The 21,096-nt window shown below is 30.5% G+C and overlaps 1 protein-coding gene across 1 annotated transcript; it reads right to left on the reverse strand.

The window, feature by feature from the left end:
- Positions 1-3,948: 3,948 nt before the first annotated feature.
- Positions 3,949-20,491, reverse strand: LOC131845895 (apyrase-like). The gene is made up of 11 exons (XM_059195049.1): positions 20,247-20,491; positions 17,812-18,034; positions 15,700-15,897; positions 13,247-13,377; positions 11,197-11,344; positions 9,349-9,475; positions 7,215-7,372; positions 6,996-7,077; positions 5,556-5,714; positions 4,480-4,631; positions 3,949-4,090 (listed from the first exon to the last, which is right to left on the reverse strand). The coding sequence occupies exons 1-11, from the start codon at positions 20,378-20,380 to the stop codon at positions 3,965-3,967; spliced, it is 1,638 nt and encodes a 545-aa protein (XP_059051032.1). The 5' UTR covers positions 20,381-20,491; the 3' UTR covers positions 3,949-3,964.
- Between the last annotated feature and the right edge of the window lie 605 nt (positions 20,492-21,096).

A 21,096-nucleotide genomic window follows, 5' to 3' on the forward strand; every position in this document is an offset into this window, starting at 1 on the left:
GACATTTGCATACCTACATCACAGAAATGGTGAAGGTGTCAGATATTGCGCCCTGAATCTTCTTTCTCATCAGGTTTTACCACTTCGCCCCATTTACCTGATGACTCTTTTGTTTTTGCATGAATAATCACGTATTTTGGGCTTCTGCGTTAAGAAATTGCTCGCCTAACTCCTATATTTTCAATACTTTTTGTGGTTGTACTGTAGTATAAGAATTATAGAGATATATAGGGTTCTACCAAATTATTTATAGTCACTGCTACAATGGAAAATATTATATATATAAATTTTGTGTTCCTAACAATATTAATTTTACTTGAAAAATGATTACTATTCCTTTTTATGTAAAAATGGCCTAAACAAGAGGTATTGCGGCTGCAGTCACAGAGTAATTTATTATATATAGGAAAGCTGCAGTGCTTGCTTTATTTAATACCTAAATAATGACCTACCTAAATAATGAATTTTTTTTTAGTGCCAGTGATTATACTGGCACATTTATACTGGCACTAAAAAAAATTTGTTTTTAAATAACCATATTCTCTAAAAACATATTATTGATTCGTATCGGCGCCGGCGACCAGTGGAAGTACACCGTGGCCATAAATATAGAATAGACTAGAAAATTATTTATTTCAATAAACATAAATTTAAGCACTTTTGAATACTTATTTTTTAATCTACCACTCACTCTAAAATCTGTCTCATCACAAGAAGCATGAGCAAGAAACTAGTTGACCTCTTTTACAACTTTACGTTTTTAACTTAAAATATCTGTATACAAAGAATCAAATACGAGTAGTATCGTTACCTACTAGACAATGGAGAGTGAAGATTGTGTGGGTTAGAATTTTATATATCTCTGACTGCATTTAATAGACACTTATAATTAACCGGACCGCAGCAAAGTAATTGAATGATCTGTGTGTAATAGCTTATATACCCTCCTTTTCTACAAGGAGGACGTTAGCTAAAGGATCAGAGACCGACTATGTAGTCAATTATAAAAGGGCTTAAGACTCAATGAACAAATAAATGAATGTGCCACTTCTTTCATTTATCTAATTTGTTTTAAATATATCACAGGATTTAAAACTAGATAATTAAAAATTAAACCTATTTGAAAGTCTCTTCCACAATTTTACTTTTTTAATTAAGAAATATTATAAAAGGTGTACATATATATAATAAGAATGTTCTACATAATGTAAAAAAGACTTATTTTCTCATAATGTCATTGCACCTGTGAAAATCATAAAAAAATATTACTTAAAAATGAAATGCGTTTACCAAATAACTGGATATTGATGCAAATCAAAACCGCAACAGTTAAACTTATTTTTTTATTTTGTTAATGACAGTAAATCAATTTATATATTTAAAATAAAATTTAATTGTTTTTAGATGTTATGGATTTTTTTAATACTTTGAAATAAAATACTGTCATTCATTTTCTTATTGCCTTCTTCATGCCATTTCATTCAAGGTAATACCTTCTCGTATAATTTCTTTGCAGTCTTTACATCTCATTAGTACTAGGAATAATGCATTAAAAACAACATTTTATTTCAAATTGTCAATAAATTTTCTGACGCGCCTGTAAAGACTCTTGTCTGGTGTTTGAAACAGACAGTATATACGAATGTCATTAGTAGACAATATTTCAATATTTGAAATATAAAATCTATGCAATATTATTTTATTGCCACCTTAATGGATTTTCCATTACATAGGTAAAATTTGTTTATAGAAATTTCTAAATAAAAATATTTCATTCAACAACTTTTAACGTTTTCTGAACACACAACTATTGGCAATTTTTTTTAATTGGTTATAAACTTGATAAATGATAAATAATGGCTGAATGATTTTGTCATAATATTATATTTTGTTAATTAAGATAATGTTACTATTATTACAAACGCGAAAGTTTTTGAGTATGGATGGATAAATGGATGCACGATGATTTCAAGCAAAAACTACATAACGGATTACTACATACTGTTGATGACTGAGTTTGATGAAACTTTACAGTAATATAGCTTCTACATCAGAATAACATATAGGCTACAAATATCATACGGGTGAATCCACGGGCACAGTTAGTGTTATAATGTCGTTTTAAGTGATCTCACGAAGATCTTGGTCAAACTGTGTTGGCGGCACTGTCTATAAAGAATATAAAGAAAGTGGTATTGATAGTGTTCTATTTTGTCAGACCTCAAAGTATAACAGTATTGAGTTATCATAATTAAAATCAAAATTACAATGTTCGGTAAATAAAGTATCTGTCGGTATATTAGCGTTGTAATAACTGTCTGCAAGATGTAAGCACAAAATATATTCGAACTATAGTAATAATCTATGCAAATTAATCAATACATCTATATAAATAAAATTGTAGTGTCTGTATGTAATATTGAAATAACTGTTTTTTACTACATGCATTTGAATATAAATACGTTACATACACCAAAATAACATTTTTTACAATTTTTGTCTGTCTGTCAGACAGTCTGTTTGTTCTGGCTAATCTCTGAAATGGCTAGACCGATTTTGACGGGACTTTTTTTGGTAGGTAGCTGTGTGTAATAGGAGTAACTTAGGCTACTTTTATTTTGAAAAATAAAATAAGATTCCACGCGGACGAAGTCGCGGGAACAGCTAGTAATAAATAAATAACTCTTAGACAATTAACACAGCATCGTCTAGTCCCACAGTAAGCAGTATCTAATACCTACTTAGATACTTTTTTGTCTAAATACATACATAATATACATAGAAAGCACTCGGCCCGATACAAACAATCATACTCATGAATACAAATGTTTGCACCGTGTGAGACATCGAACCTGCGACCATCGGAAGTAAAGCGATAATTATAAGTAATATATTATAGGCACACATGAGTTGGAAGAGGAAATTAGGAATGCAAAGACCTGGAGAATCAGCTTCATAGTATCATAATATCATCATAATAACTATATAAATAGCCTGTAAAGAAAAACTAGTTGATAGTAATAAATATTTTTTAATGAATTTTCATCTACAATATTTTAAATACATATAATTATATTTTTAACATACAAAAAGAATTTCTAAAATTGTCCAAGTTATATATAAGATTATAGGATTGTAGACTATAATGTATTAGGAAATAAAATTACTATTACTTCAACAGCTATCAATAGGACTTATAGCTAATATAATTTAATAAATACATGCAATTTGGACTGTTACATTAGAATAAATAATTGAAATTTACAAATATATTTGACTTATTAAAATTCATGTAAATTCTGTAGACATATAACAAAACATAGCCTCATGATACAGGAAATAATAGCTTCCACGTACATTTAATACAAAATTAAATATCTAAAATACACTTTAGACGTTTTTATGTAACTAGCACGGCAATCAATCTGTCTGTCTACCTGATGGTATATGACAACCACTGGTATCATGATATCATGTGACAACCTTCAACCGACACATAGCTTACAAATCAAGTCACTAGAAGGATGAATTAGCCAGGGTCACCACGTTCGAGCAGACGACTTTACACAAATTCTATGATACTGATTGTAAACTTTAACTATTATAGTAAAAATAACATAAATTCGTTATATTAATAGGTACAATGTAAAACTCTTTAATGCAATATCAATGGCATTCATATTATCTTAATACAATAAATAAACAGATGAAAATGAAGAAGAATGCCCCTATATACTAAGCAAGTATATCATGCACACATACATCGTTCATAATAAAAGGTATAATCGAAATGCACAATGAGATTAAGCGATACTAAATTAAAATTGTCATTGATTGAAATGAAAATAATAACAATATACATATTACATAATAAGTAGCGTAGAGTAAGCCAGAATAATGAGTCTTATGATATAACTACGCTACAGTATAGGATTTTGCACTTACAACAGAACTCTATTATTATCTATTGTAATACTACAATTCTTCCGTCAGTAGTAACGTTGAGAGGAGAGTTTTCTTTGATGTAATTCTCTACAATCACCTGATCTCGGCTTATTATTTGCACATTCTTCTTTCCGTTCTTGAACATCTATAAATTATAATTATTAGACAATTGAATAAATACCTAATGTAATAATGAAATTAAGAACACTATTAGCTGGAACCAACGACTTCGTCTGCTTATTTGGAAATAAAATATCGCTTACGTCCAACCACTATATATCTCCTATATAACACAATCTATCTTCAGGTCAAATGAAAATGCAGTTAGGCTTCTTAATAAAATGGTAATGACGGACTTACTATATTTGAGATATAAAAAAAAAACATTTATAACAATTAAATAACAATCTGCCGTAAGGCAGATAACATCTGCCTCTCACTCCACAATAGAATGTCAAAAGCGTATCGAGTATGAAGAAGAATATTAATTTTTGAGGTAAATAATACAGATATATAATTGTTATAGTAACATACCGCGAAACCATCACCGCCGTCAGCTATATACGCAGATGCAGTCACTTGGTATGTCTGCTCAGGGTCTAAATCAACGCCATTCTTATCACCAATGTGTACTGATACCACTCGTTGTCCCTCTGGCCTTGATATGTTGTATGTTACGTATAGTCCTGAAACAAAGGTCATTGAAATTAAATCAAAATAACTTTATTCCTATAATATACAGTTATGAGAAGTCAAATCTACTGACAGTTTGTAATGTAGTTTTGAGCTGAGAAAAATTTACATGTTTTTAATTATTTCATGCATCAAATGTCACTGAACAATATTAATTATGTGAATTTTATAATTATTAGATATCTACAGTAGCAGTTTAAAATCTGTCTCGTGATTTAAGAAATATCCATACGTATAAGAACAGTATATATATTAAAAAGTATCTTTCCAATGATATAAAAATTAAGAAATTTCATTAAATACAAAATTTAATAGAAATATAGTTGCTCAAGATCAAATAACCGTAAATTTATACCACTTTAAATTAATTCTTAAACAATTAAGTTTACTAAACATGCCCTATAAATATTCATAACTTAAGTCTCAATAATACCGTGTTCAGGCCACGCAAAAACTGAATTTATTAAAAGCCTTATTAAGGATAATTCAAAAACTTATTTTTTTTATGTAATTGCAAAGGCAAACAAGCACTGCTGGTAAACGGGACCGTTACCTATATAAATGAACAGCACTATGGATATCACGTTATCATTTAACGTCCGTGATATCCGTCTCATGCGTTGCAAATCTAGAGGACTTATAAACATAGTTTACAAACACAAGCATGGTGGCTCAAATGCTCAAAATTGAAACTGAGGAACCCACGTAAACGGCTTTTATAGTGGTAAAATTACTTATCAAATTTAGGTACATGGAACCACATAAAAAGCGCCAACTTTCAAATTAAATAAGAATCATAAAAATTTCATCATAAAGAAAAAAAATCTCAAGTCATACATAAAATTATACACTCGAATTGAAAACCTCAATTTTTGTAGTAGAAAATAATAAACACAGGTTAATAATCTGTCTCTTACCAGCCACTTGTAACACCCATGGGCCCTTGAATGGGTCATATGCCCATGCCTCGCTGACGCTCCTCTCCAATGCCTCGAGTACATATTTGCCTTGGAGTTCAAATGATTGCACTTTATCCTTGAAAGGTAATAACTCAAATAGTACACCCTGTGTTATAGCTGAAACAAATATACTAGATATTTATTTTATTGATTTGAAAATTAGTATAACCCTATTTTCCATTGTGAAGCTAAGTCATGCGGTGACCAAAAACCATGTTTTTGGGAAAGTACTGAAGAGAAAACGCTGGCTGTATTTATTTCATATAAAACTCAATTATTTAGTTAATATAACTCAATTAATTTATTTTTTCGTGAATTAGTATTATGTTCCGTCGTGATCGTTCCGTGAAATATACCTTTATTTTTTGCGTGTCTTTTTGTTTTCCATTTCTTTGATATATTTATTATTTTAAAAACTATACGCCTACAAATATCAAGAAATTTGCTCATTTCAAATCGTCGAAATCAGAGATATCCTAAATAAAAATTACAAATGTAATTCAAAATATAAAAACATAGAGGCGTAGCCGCATTGAAATCATAAAATTTCGTTCATTTTAGAAGAGACAAGAATTTTTCGAGAATACAGGGGAATACGAAATCACTATTTCCGCTTTTTTTTTTTGTAGGTATAATCAAAGTGAGCTGCAGTTGCCGTTTCTGCATTTTTCTGGAACATGTAGAGCGGGAGGCTGGACAAATACGAATATTCCATCGAAAAGTGATGTGTCACCTGACAGGCAGTCAAGGGACTGGACACTGAGATATAGCACTACAGTACTGAAATTCAGGTTCTTCAAAATATTTCACCGTCCGAATTTAATCTTAATATGAACGTTATTGGATGTAAATCGAGAGAAAAAGGATAAAAAAAAATTAATGTACTTTGTGATAGATTATTTGTTATCAATAAGACCAAACAACATAAGAAGACAATATACTGTGATTATTGTACATATTTATGATTTAATTTTATTTTTTTGTGTATAATGAATAGACGTATAAGATACTTAACTAATTAAAAAATAATGTCCTTAATAATACATAATTTAAAAAATCTATATCTATTTGAAAAGTACATTGTTCCAGATGGACGCAGCACCCATGTAATACATATCTAAATATATGTAATTGTCTGTACATGTGTTTGTTAACTAACTGCTAATAAACAACAGAATCAAATTAGATGAAACTTTGTTTGTATATTTCAATGGGTTATTGGATGTTTTAAATATAATATACTACAGTCAATTGTAATACAATTATTTAAAATGTGCCAGCGCTGCTTTTTTAGGCAGGACGATATCTGCCGGCTTCTTTTAGTAATGTATATAATTCAACCCTAGCGAAATTAAGGTGAGTCACTAATAAAATATAACTCAGTAATTAGTTACTTACTCCCTTCTGGTATTGGCGCTTTGATGTTACCACGTTGCATAAATGACAGGTAGCTATAATTCGATTCCACATTCTTTTTCGCCTGAAAAAAGAAACAATGCAATTAAATCACCCTAAACTCTGTTCAGAAAGTTTTGCATTTCTGAATGTAGTTTCTGTACTAAATATAATGACTCAATTAATATATTGATAGAAGGTAATGAGAAGAAAACAACTAACATAATCATTGAATGCGTCCATTAACAAGTCACCCAAAGCACATTCTCCGTAAACGCAATCCTGATCACTCAGAGTAGTTCGTGTTTCACCAATAGGAGTGTCTTCAGCGTCGCGTACCAATTTAGCGTATGGTTCTAATTTAGCTTTGATTTCTTCATCTGAAAAAGAGTTATTATAAGCTATACTTAAAGATGCATTTACTTCACTCGGGAGAAGTCTCCTTCCTAACTTTATAGACTACCTAATGTAATTTTGTTAACCGTCTACAAACGAATTCTCAATTCAGAATTTCTCGTAATTTTTTTTACCTCAGAGCTGTAATTAATTCTAATAAAAGGAGTTTTTTTTCCTACTTTTAATAACAATTTTAATTTATATGGCAAAACAATGTTTGCGGGATCAGCTAGTTTTATATAAAAACCTAAATTTAACCGATTTGATTGCAAAGATCAAATTAGCAAACATTTTATTAGAATTAATTACAGCTCTGAGGTCTCTTTTAAAGCCACATTGTGAAAAATAAAAAGAAATTGTCCAAAAACCTAAATTCATATTAGGGGTGAACAACCCTATCACTTAGGGGAATGAAAAATAGATAGTAGCCGATTCTCAAACTTACTGGATATGCGTATGAAATTGCATAAAAATCGGTCAAACCATTTCGGAGTATGGTACATTGTGACACGAGAATTTTATATAGGTATATAATATACTTACATAACTTATCAAATATAATTAATGTTATAAAGAATATTCTTGTTTGGAAATGTAATATATAAAACAGATGTTTTCTTTGTCATAATTTAAACTATCAAAGCAAGCACAAAGACTCGTATGTATCTACCAAATTTGCATACTCTTTTAATAATAACCTCAATGTTTCTAAATATCATATTCATAACACTAGTACATAAACTTATCCAGTTATGAATATCACAAGCCTTTAAGATAACGTTCAAATATAATTTAGTACGTTTTCTCCTTACAGAAAAAGGATCTTATTTATGGGTACAATGTAACCTACGGCCTCTACGATTACTCCGACTGACCCCGAATTAAAAAGATAGATTCAAACCTATTTATATTCTGTGAAATTAAATGTCGGATGCAAACCATATCTTTACATAGTATAAAATGAAGTCGCTTACGCTGTCTGTTCGCTTAGATCCTTTAGGCGCGGTTACTAAGAAATTAACGTAAGATTCATTTAAAATAGATAATGAATAGTCAATATGTAATTATATATCCTTTAAACTATATATATAATTTTAGATGCATAACAAGAATAATTAGTGATTTGTAAAATGTTATCTTCAGTATCAATTATACGTTACCTATTATGGACATTCATAAAGACTACAATTAGATGCTACGAAATATACCATTATATTATACCATTATTTACCGTTACATATAATGTAAAAACTCAAATGAAAAATATATATTAAAATAATAATATATGTATACAGTTATATATTAAAAATATATTAAATTAAGAAAAAATAACGGTGTGTTATGTCGACCGTCAACGAAATAAAGCCAATAAATGAATTGAGATTTTTATATGATTAGTCATATCTCAATGGCAGCTGATTAATAGAACTTGTACACAAAGTGTATTAATACATTAATGACTAAAAAACTTAGAAACTGTTAGAACTATAATAACTATTAGTCAAGGCATTGTATTAGCAAAAGTTTAAAACACGTCCAGTTTTAGTCTTATGCTAATAAAGATGTTTTTATTATTTTAGAAATAGGCCACTTTCCTTCCTACTAAGCTAGCTCAGATTTGACAGCCGCTATGGATCGGTGGAGGAAGATGACATACTGCGCCGACCCCAAATAATGGGGCGAAGGCAAGGCAATGATTATTTCTGATATACCCTAGAATTTGTAACGTAAAAAACCAATTTTTATTTAATCACGTACATAAATTTTAGATAATTTGGCATTCAAAGATGCTAAATATCTCCGAACATTCAGATTTATAATATTAAAAAAGTATATAATATAGCACAGTAGGTGTATGTAGCTTATAAAATATTCGTCTATTCACTTTCGTTCTTATACACAATCAGCAAAAACTCGGATAAAACTTTATTTAAATCCAGGAAAGTTTTTAACTTCTTACCTTCAGCTATGGATCTGTTGAGGAAAATAGGCCCGCCTTCCCATTTCACGAGATCCCCGCGGTAATCGAAAGAAAGCGTCAAATTTCCCATGTACTTAGTAAACGCAGATGCTTGTACGATCATCACCTGTAATTTTAGAACGTCATATTTAATATCAGAACTGTGTTATTGGTTTTGGAAAGTATTGTTTAAAATCAATTATAGCAAATAGTAGCTGTAAATGTTTAGTGTCGTGGCACTCAACTTCATTAAAGTAAGTAAGAAGTACTGAGAAAAACATCCCCTTGAGGGGCGAAGTGCTACTTTGATGGCCTCGGTGGTTTAGCGGTTTAGAACACCGCCTTACGTCCGATGGTCGCGCGTTGGATTCCTCGCATGGTACAAACATTCATGAGTATGATTGTTTGTATCGTATCTGAGTGTATTCTATGTATAATATGTATATATTTACGAAATAAATATATCTATGTATATGTATCAGTAGAAAACTAATACAAATACACAAATATATTTTTTGTACCCATAACACAAGCTCTAGCAAGCTTAACTTGTGTCCAGTTGGCGCTGTGTGAATTGTCTTGATATTATTAACATTTAGTATCTACTCTCCTTTAACACCTATTATTTTATTGATTGATTTAATAATGATATAATTATTCATCACTTGATGACGATTTAGCGTAGCGTTAACCACACTACATAATAAAAATAAAAGAAGTAATTCATAGATGCAAGTACATACTTTACATTTATACATACATATACGTATGAGTTCATAGTAAGTACCCCCTTATTTTTAACATTGTTAGATTATGACTTGTGCCATTGGTTATCAACCTTTCAATAGTTTGAAAAGCTTAACGTAACAGTTTCCAAAATGTCATCATATAATACATACATAAAAATAATGTTTACAGGACCTGACAAAAGAGAAATTCCACGAAATCGATTCATTATACATTGTTTATATATTATAAACTTAATAATGTACTATGATAAGTGTTTCTTAATATAGAACGATTACTACAAGAATTAGATAAGAAAATAAGCTGGACCTATAAATGGTCGACCTTGTGCAAATTAGATATACACTGAGAAAATATATTCAGCATAGTTGTCCATTAGGCACCGATTTTAATTCTAGTTTAGATTTGATTTTACTTTTACAGCCAAATTGACCTTGTTAATAGGTGGAGAGGCAACATTTTTATACACTGTCTTGAAGAATTCTTGTGGCAAAGTATATTTTTTTGTACATTGCACATAATCTAAACTTATTGCGATAGACTTTATCATCATAACTGAGCGTAGGCACCTTTGTCTAAGTATTTTAGGCACCAGCTTGCTTTGTGAGCTGTGCTTCAGTTGAAAGGTGAGATATGGCAGTGAAATCACAGAATATGGAATAACAATATACAGGCGAACCATCAGAGCCCTACGGAATGACAACGCATTAGTGGTGCCACAGGCGTCACGTGATGTGATGTTCTCGAAGCTGTTCATGTATATAGCCTACGGTTACCACTTACCATCATGTTCGCCGGCAGCTTGTTTGCCATAATAATTACTTAAAATGTAACGTCGAAATTTTAAGTTTTTCCTTATCTTCTCATTATAAATGAGAAATACATTTTGAATGAGGAGATACCAAAATACAGATATATAACTACATCGGGAACATTATTTATGTCAACTCACGAAAAAGATCAACGGTAAGCGTAAATGTAATAAAATAGGAATAATATTGACGACATCTAACACTGTACGACCGTAAAAATAGATAAGATAAAAAAAGATATTTTACACAGGTAGACGTTTCATATATTAGAAAACTATTAGGTACTTACTTGCTTTCCATCAGCAGTGTTCTCTATGAAGATAGGGTAAGGTCCAGCTACGAATTCTCCGCTGGGTGCAGTTCCATTCCATAACAGCGAATGTGAGTGCCCTCCTACTATAATATCTATATACTGCCCATAATCACGAGCTAACACTCTGTAATATAAAATAAGTATTTGTAATATAAAGAAATAAATATAATAAAAATACCTTCACGACAGTGATAGCAAAAGCAGTAGTTCGAGGCAATCAACTGTCAGGGCGAATAACTGTCTATATTATAAGAAGCTCAAGTCTTGATATGGCTAGATTTCGTCGAGCATATTTAATTTCCAATTCCAACATGCAAGGAAGCATTTCCAACGTGGCAGGGAATGGAACTACCGCTATCTTTTAGATTAATTTGCATAGTTATATCGATGTTTCTAGAAACGGACTATCAGTTCTTCATCATTGCCTTGCCCATTACCGGCCGTCATATCTAAGCATACTCTCCTTTTATACATATCATCTTTCACAAAATCCTAAATCTTTTTTCGGTCGTCCTCTCCCTTTCCATCCTTCCACGTTCATGACTGTCAGTTATAAATATAAATTATAACATAATATTTTGTATATCGAGCTGAATCTAAATTACTAACTTTGGGATAATAAACTAGTAGGCAATTGCTCCCTAGAGGTTTTTAAAAGTATTATTTATATTAAAAGAGCTAGTCACATATGTACATCAGCAGTATCATGCATAAAACCATAACATTCACATACAGGAAGCATGATTATGTATTATCAGTTTAATCTAATTCAAAACAAAGCAGCTGAATATGAATATAAAATTTGAAGTGGGTATCAAGTTTGAGTATAGATCATATCGAGAATAGAGTTTTTCAGCGAGGTGGACTTACTTAAAAACCATGTGCGTGGATCGTCCATGGTTTCTACTATTGCAACTGCCAAACTTGCTTTGTAATCTATCTTTCAGTTTGAAGTATAAACATCCCCATATGATATAATTTCAATGTTAATGAAAGTACAGGCCTCGAATTCCTTCGTGCTCCAGAATGGCAACGTATGAGTAGTACCATTAGGTCACATGTTGATTGCATGTTCATGGTTATTCATGGCTATTCATGTATATTAGCTAATAGTTAAAGTGAAACATCAGAAATTAAATTTGTACCCCTAAAAAAATATTGACCATCGTTACGATTTATATGAATGTGACTGTACTGAAAACAAATCCATACAGACACTACAATCATTCACTTCTAAATATATAATCTACGAGGAAATGACTTTAATGAATTGATCATAAGACAAGTGTTCCTTTTCAATTATTTAATGGCCCACTCGGTGAGTAAGTAATTGGTTTGTCCGGTACCTGATAAAATTACTTCAAGTCAAATAAATTGAGCGAAGGAAGATTATATCTTCAATAAACATTTATCCGTTCAATATAAGCATTTTATTATCTCACTGTTAATACCTATTAAATTTTTTAAGTACTATTTAATGAAATTAAAAATTATTATTATTAAATTTTATTGTGTTCTATTAGACAGTACAAATTATTTCGTTATCTAAATCCATCCTAAATAATCCATACTAAATATTATATGAAATATAGTACCTAAATTGTTTATGCATGCTGGTAATAAAGGCTGAATTAGAACACATTTATAAACGCATACTGCTTGTGTTTATACTTGAAGGCTGAGATATTTCATTAAAATTACTATTGGCGATAATTAGGCATCTCACAATGATCGGCGACATGCAAGTTCTGGTGTTGGATATCATTCACACTAAAGTAGCCTCTACATTTTTCAAGTCAGTGGATTACAATTTAAGGTATTAGTTCCAGATGGAAACCTATAGCATTAAAGAATTATGATATCAAATTGTATGTAGGATAAAATATTGCAGATATTGCATACACAGCGTGTGTAGTTTAAAATCTCGGTAGAATTATTAGCTAGACTTTCTTAGTCTAGCTTTGAAGTAAATTAATAAAGTACAACTAGATCTGATCTATTTAAGAAAAATAATACAGATACTAACTTGTCCTCGGCGAGGCCGCAGTGTGACAATAAAACAATAATGTCCACGCCTTTGTCAGTCAATGCTTTGGCCTCACGTTTTAATGCTTCTCGCGGATCAGTAAACACTACGTTGCCCGGCGATGACAATTTCTGTAAAGACAACATGCTTCATTTATCTAAACATGTAAATAAAATAATAAATAAATAAACATAACAATTATATGATACTCTTCGTCAACAAGAAAAAGTAAAAGAAGTTCATAGTCTTCATACGCCTAAAGAGATCTTCATAAATAACTAAGAATAATCGGAATTATATAATCTTTATAACAAAAAAAGCATCATTATCCGTTCATCCGTCTTGGTTACTATGATGCCACAGGTAAGCAAGTTATGCTTAAAATACTCTCTCTTTTTTTTATTAGGAGTAATAACTATTTATATGATCTAAATCAATATAATTGGTAGAACATATGTATGAAAATGAAACATATGTATATAATATGAATGAAGCAAGAGTCATCGTATTACAAGCAATGGCATTTGTCTATCTCGTAGAAATTAAAAATCTGGTATTGTTAGATATTTTTACATGAATTATCCAATTTGCATGAAAACAACCTTGTAATATACATCACTGTATCTTGCATTGTATCTACTATCTTTTGTATAGCGTACACCTAAGTAAATTATGTTAATACCAAACTCTTAATGAATATTAATAGAGTTATTGTCTATAAGTGCAAATACAAAATGACTAAGTAATAATAACTAATAATATTTTGCAAAAAATATCATTCATTCATTCCGAATTTAAGACCGACGCTTTTGTCGGTGGAGCTCTTGCCACTTTCTATGATCTTCCATCATGCTCTTTAAATGTTAATACGATACGACACCTATTTTGTCTTTAATTTGCTTGATGTAGTTGTGCCTTAATCTTGGCAAAAAATGTATATTAAATTCTGTTGTGGTAAATAATTTATAGAACTAAGAGACAATATCCAAATTTGCTTTTATCATAACGTATACATGTTATATAATATACCTACACAATTTATACAGATTTGCCAGATAAAACAAATGCTCACGTATTCGTCACAACAATAGATAATAAATATACCTAGTCGTACTTACGTTACGCCATCTTGATAACAATACTTACCGTTTCGATTCAATAAACATATGATTACTTAAATATATGTGATGATGTTAATGAGTATATAATGATAATTATACAAAATCGGTGATCTCGATAGTCTACCGTTTTAACACTATCTTAGTGTCTGATAGTCGAGTGTTCAATTCCGCAAATTGAGGAATTCATTAGAAATCATCCTTAAAAGATTCTTTCAGTTTCCTATCGAGAAAAAATCATAGTCACTGGGCCAAATCTACATATATTATTACTATAAAGAACTTTTATTAAGTGGTAAGTGAATTCTAAAACTAATGCAACGATTTAAATTTGTTTTTAAGGTTTAAATATTCCAGAGTGACGTATACTAGATATTGTGTTAATAGTATTAAAGCACTCTAAACATTCATGGAGACCGACATAATCGCATAGGTAATTTAATTTAATTAATTTCATGATGGTGGTCAATTGAAATAACGTGACCATGGTGTAAGAACTCATAAGTGAGTACTAGTTATCAAGTGGTATCTAAGTAGTCTATTAAAATGTTATAGATGAAATTTTTCTAACAATTAGGTATCACATTTATATCGCTTTCATATTTATAAGACTAATAAGTGATCATCCATAAATTACATCACAAATTAAGGAGTGGGGAGAGACTCGACGAAGTGTGACACTGTATGATAAGGGTAGTCATAAATTACCTGACGTTACATAAAAACTCTACATTTCAATATAAATCTTTAAAATAAAAAAAAAACTAATTTAGACCTACTGTTTGTTTGTTAATTTATTAATTTTAGGTAGTACAATTGTAAATTTGTATGTAAATCATGAAATTGGTGTGAAGCAATTTATCTAGGACTCTCATGAGTAATTGTTACGTATTTTTTAATTCTGAACCAATTTTAATTGACAATAACGTGTTTACCACGTCCTGTTCACAATTTTTTACTAGATATTTTTTAATTAACGACAGTCTCATTTTTATTTTTGACAACCTCAGTGGTCTCGATTTGCTTTATTTTCGATAGTCTCGGGTTTTATCCTACGCATGGTGGCAAACATTTGTATTCATTTAGTATTCGTCTGGGTTTTCTCTGAATATATTTTGTATACATTTAGAAAATAAATATATCTATGTATTTAAATCAGTTGTCTAGTATCCATAACACAAACTCTGCTTACTGTGGTATGTGATGGTGCTGTGTTAATTGTTCAGAGCTATTTGTTATTATTTTTATAGCATAAGAGGAATATGGGATAGGAAAAGGATAGTAGAAAACGGTCGTCGTACAGCATGCTCACCATTTAAAAGATTGACAACTTACCGCTGTATCAGTGGTGATTAATCCAATGATCCCAATCTTTCTGCCTTTTCTTTCTACCACAATATGCGGTTTGTACAATCCCTGCAGGGAAGGCTCGTTGGAGGTATCCATGTTAGCAGCCACTACAGGTGCATTGAGAGCAGCAAGGTATGGTGCCAAACCGGCTGGTCCATCATCGAATTCGTGGTTACCAATTGCCTGTAAATACAATTATTTAAGTAAGTTACATTTATTTATTTTATTTATTTATTTATTCTTTTGCACACAAAATTGTATACATGGCGGACTTAATGCCTGATGGCATTCTCTACCAGTCAACCGACGCGTTGATCAGAGATAGTATAGCGTTATATATATATTTACATATGTACCTTTTAGCTTATATAAGATACTAATGTTTACTTAAAGACTACCCTCTAATGTTTAAATGTTTACTGGAGCAAATGTATTTCATTGCTAAACAGTTTTGTTCCCTAACATTGCATATTACATACGGGTACATATTTCTTTAACGCATATACATATATCATATATACTCAATAAACAGCAAATATCAATTCAGAATTTCTTTTATTTATTTGGTATTTAATGAATATAATAAATAAAAGGAGTAATTTATACTGAACTAGACTTCAGTATAAATTTTACAATATTTCCAATGTACAATACAGCTATAAATAATTAATATTTCAGGTTAATTAATCAATGTTGACGCAAATGTTTTTGTTAGCACTCGCAAATCGTACCTACATAATTATTCACATAATTGACTTCACATTTTCCTGACGTTTTGTTGATAACTATAGCAGTCGTCACCAGAACATTAAAGCAGATAAACATATATCATATACGTATTTAATTTGCGTGTAGTTGTAAAATCTCTACTAATATAAATACGAAATAAATGCAAAAATCTGTCTGTCTATCTGTTTGTTACTTATTAACGACTTAACTGCTGAACGGATGATAATGAAATTGATGTAAGACATAATAATATATTATATTAAGACATAATAATATGTAACATGAGTAAGGAGTTAAAGTAACCTTTCATGACAAATGTTTATTTACTTGAAATATTCTTACATTAACTAATTTTATATTTATTACCTAATATTTTTTATTATCTAGTATGTTTATTCATATTGAGTATATATTTTATATTGCAATATAGACACATTTTGCAATTATTGTTTTCATATCACTTTTTCGCTTATGGTGGAACCAATAAGAATTAATTAATTAACCAGAAATATGAGCATACAAAAAATATTTCGATCAAGCAGTATACAGAAAGTAAATGCAAAGGTATGTTTAATCTCGTACCTACATAAAAGTATTTTAATAGATATAAAAACGCATATTAAAGTACTAATAAAATCATTAATTATATATTAATATTAAAAACATTCAGTATTATAGGAAAGTAAACTGTTGAATATGAGGTACAGTATATACTTATAATATACTGTAATGATACAATTCTACTAAATTGTTTAATTATTGATAATATACATAATAGTTTTAATTTAATTGAATTCTGTACCTACAAGTAGATTATAATGAAATCTTAATGGTCAAAGTCTGTGTGTGTCAATGTTTATTTTTCACAAAATTATCTCAACTATTCCAGAAACAAACAATAGGTACATTTAATTTTTATCTAAGTATTAGTAATTAGCTATGAGCAAATAGCAGGAAGAAGAATATCTGCAATATTTAGTGACTTAGTAGGCTTTATCTCGACTATTGTAATTATTCAGTCGTTTCTTGTGACTCTCAATCAAAAGCTCACATAAAAATGAATTACTTTAAACAAAGCATCCCAATAAAAATATCAATCATGCTTTTAGTTTCTCTATGTTTACCATCAAACAAAAGTATGTACAAAGTCCTCTCTATGAATACAGTTTTCTCTGCTATTTTTACCTGTGTTTCTGTTAAAAAATATTGATACAACTGTTGAGTATTTCAGTGACATAACATAGTACGGAGGCATGACAGCATAGACCACAGGAATAACAACGACCCAAGTAATAGTTACTGCTGTTCAAAAGGTGAGACATACAAATGCTTCTAATCTGCTAAAAATAATATATAAAAGTAACTTACATGTGCATCATGCGGTAACATGTTCATAAACAGTTGCGTAATATTCCATTTCAACAGTGTATACCAGTAAGTACCCTGGAAACTATCGCCAGCGTTCAATAAGATAGCATTTGGCTTCTCCTTCAACAGGACCTGAATCTCGTGGTAAAGGCGCGGGAAACCGCCCAGGCAAGAATTATTATTGTAACGGCATGTTGGGGTGGCGACTGAAGTTTCTTCGAATCTGAAGAGCATAATCTCCATTTAAATAATGAATGTGAGTGATTACAGGAGTTTTGTCACGCAGACCTGTGGTCTCCTATATATTATTAAAGAAGAGTTAATATGGCCCACATTCTACCACGAAGACTACATGTTCTACAGACTACAGGTGAATTTCATACATAATCGTAAAAGTTACTATTTCAATCTGTTTAATATAAGAAAGGAATGAAACTCTTGTTTACATATTGGAACTCCAAATTATCACAAGAAGTATTATTTAATTATTTCATTTATTCACTGGTTTATTTAATAGGTGCACTATTTAACTTTTTTGTAATACAAACTTTACGTACATACATACTAATATATCTATTACTATACAACCAATAACAATCATTTTGCAGCATTAAATCTAAATAGTACTTCTATTATGGCCTTGTTATATTTTAAGATGTAGTCATTTAATCATTTACTTAAGCAACAAATGGTGTTTCGGTCATTTTTTAACGAAATTCTCAAGGTTAATACGGTTACCGTTTCACTATTTTACTTTTTTGGCTCTAGGTTGGAAAGGTCTGGTTCCTTCTTATTTATTAAACTATATTAATCAAGCTAATGGTGAGAATATATTCATCACAAATTATTTCTCAGACTGACTAACATACCTGCAACTATTTGCACTAGTACTTCGTGGTTGATTGGTAGGTATATAGCAAGTTGATTTCGCTGTTTAAATGAAAAGGCCAAGAATAATTTTCATTTACGAGTAAATTTATATACCTACTTATGATATATATTTAGCAAAATGTCCTTTGATTCAAGCCTTTGCGTTCGGTTTGTACAAAGATCACAAATTTTCTGTATATTTTCACTTTATTTAAAATATTCCTTTTTTTTATATATAATGTGATAATACCTGTTTATAATAAATAAAAAATATATATTTGTTAATACCGATGAATTTTGGTTGGAGCAAAAAATAAAGCTTTTCCAATATTTAGTACACAGTGTATAAATGTTATGGACACACCGGAAATTAAATCCGGAACCCGGAAGTTGAAAACGGAAACACAACAACACTTCCCAACAACGGTTCGTTACATAAAAACAGATAAATCCCAATGTATTGGGATACAGGAAGATTCAGTGCAAGAGGCGGGGAGGGGATTGTTACTAATGTGGACTAGTGGTTCATAGTTAACTATGAGATATCAAATAAAGCTTCATGCACTCCGTAATGAAAACCATCGTTATTAATTGATGGTGCATTTGCCATTATGGGCTGACTGAAATTAGCTTCGTGCTCATCCTATCTTCACCGACATCGCCACGCACATTCACTATTCTATATTCAACTATTAAAACAGGTGCTGGTTATAGGGACTGGTCAGTTTTAGATTAGACTATTTCCTTTCGACAAAACTGCATACTGCAAGTAGTACCTACATACTGGTCACTCTATTCTCCCAAACTTGAATTCAAAAATGTATCTGTGTTATTGTAAACATATGTTTGAAGAGTAATAGTTGATTTTCTTGTCAGTTCTTCTCAGCTTGAAAATATGTATAACTAAAGGTAGATTTAATATATCATAAGAGTCTGTAATAGACCTACATGAATCAAAATACTTTCGTATTTTGATTTGTTTTGAAAATAACGCAAATTTGTCTCGGATTAAATATACGTAAGAGAGTAATGAACTCTTAAATTCGTGTGATAAATTTTATTGCAGTAGATAAAGTAGATATTGACATTCAAATTTCAAATGATCATTTGCGAGTGAAAAATTCACATTAATATTAAGATTTTGCCAGGAAAAAAAGACACGATATCATAGAGCTCCAATATCCTAGCGGAGACGAGATGCAGAAATAGCTAAAATATGTGTTTAAGTTTATTATTAAATGTTCGGTTATTGTTCAATAAAATTATATGATGAATTCATCCCAGAATGAGAGAAATTACACGCCTTATGAATTCCGTCACCATATATGTAAAGAGATCTACTTCTTTCCAAAACTCTAGTACACAAAGTAATACAGTATAACAATAGATACTTATCACCCTTGGTTAATTCCTGGAGATAATTTACAATTCTCATTCCATCCCCCTCCACTCCCGTCAGAATCCCTCAGAATATTGTTAACGAAAGTAAATGCAGAATAAAAACTTATTATAATAAAAAAAAAACATTATACAATAAAAAAAATACAAAACATCTTGATACTCACCTAGCATGAAAATCGTTGTAATGTATAATATCTAAGTCGTATAATCCTTCAAAAGGAACAGCGAAGCCATTAACAATAGTAGAATAAATAATAACGAACACAAATAAAAAATCTTTTACATTATATACCGCCATAATGGTATTAAAAATTCGAAGACTATTAAGTATGAGTTTACACTTTGTACATATTATTTACATGCTCAAGATGTCGCAGCTGTACACTGTCGAACGTTTTTATATGTTCGAGTGCAGGTTCACACTGACAATAGTCGAACAGATCGTTTGATAATAGCTGCCAAACGATATATAAAGGCGGTGTTCACATATCTACGAAATTTATATCCATTATATTTTATTTCTGTATCCATTCTCTGTATGTTGTTATATGTTGTTATATTCAAAATATATAGCGATACTATACTACTAAACGGAACATACGCATTTTTTTTTCATGATAGTGATCTTATCCACCCTATTGCGCTAATGGTAAGCGCTGGCGCAACACCATTGCACTATGTTGAAAATATGACTGATCAGTTAGTCTACTCGACGAATTTACTTGGAACTAATCAGAATAGTTCTCAGGAGCGGCCACATGGAGGTCGACGTCCGGTCGAGGTTGGTATAATGATAGCACTACGACCCACATAATATTTTGTATTACTAAGTTTATCCATTTAAATACAGTAGTTGTTAGACGTTTATTTAAAAAAAAAAAATGAACGCGTTCCATATGCATTTGTCTTTGTGTTTACTTAGTGAAATTGAATCCACACAACAGTATCGGTAACGAGACTTTCTACGAACCTATCTCTGAAATACTGTTCCTTTATTTATAGCGTATTAAGGTG

The sequence above is a fragment of the Achroia grisella genome, unplaced genomic scaffold (assembly GCF_030625045.1).
Source record: "Achroia grisella isolate CSIRO2021 unplaced genomic scaffold, CSIRO_AGI_Agris_v1 utg109, whole genome shotgun sequence".
NCBI classification, from domain to species: Eukaryota; Metazoa; Arthropoda; class Insecta; order Lepidoptera; family Pyralidae; genus Achroia; species Achroia grisella.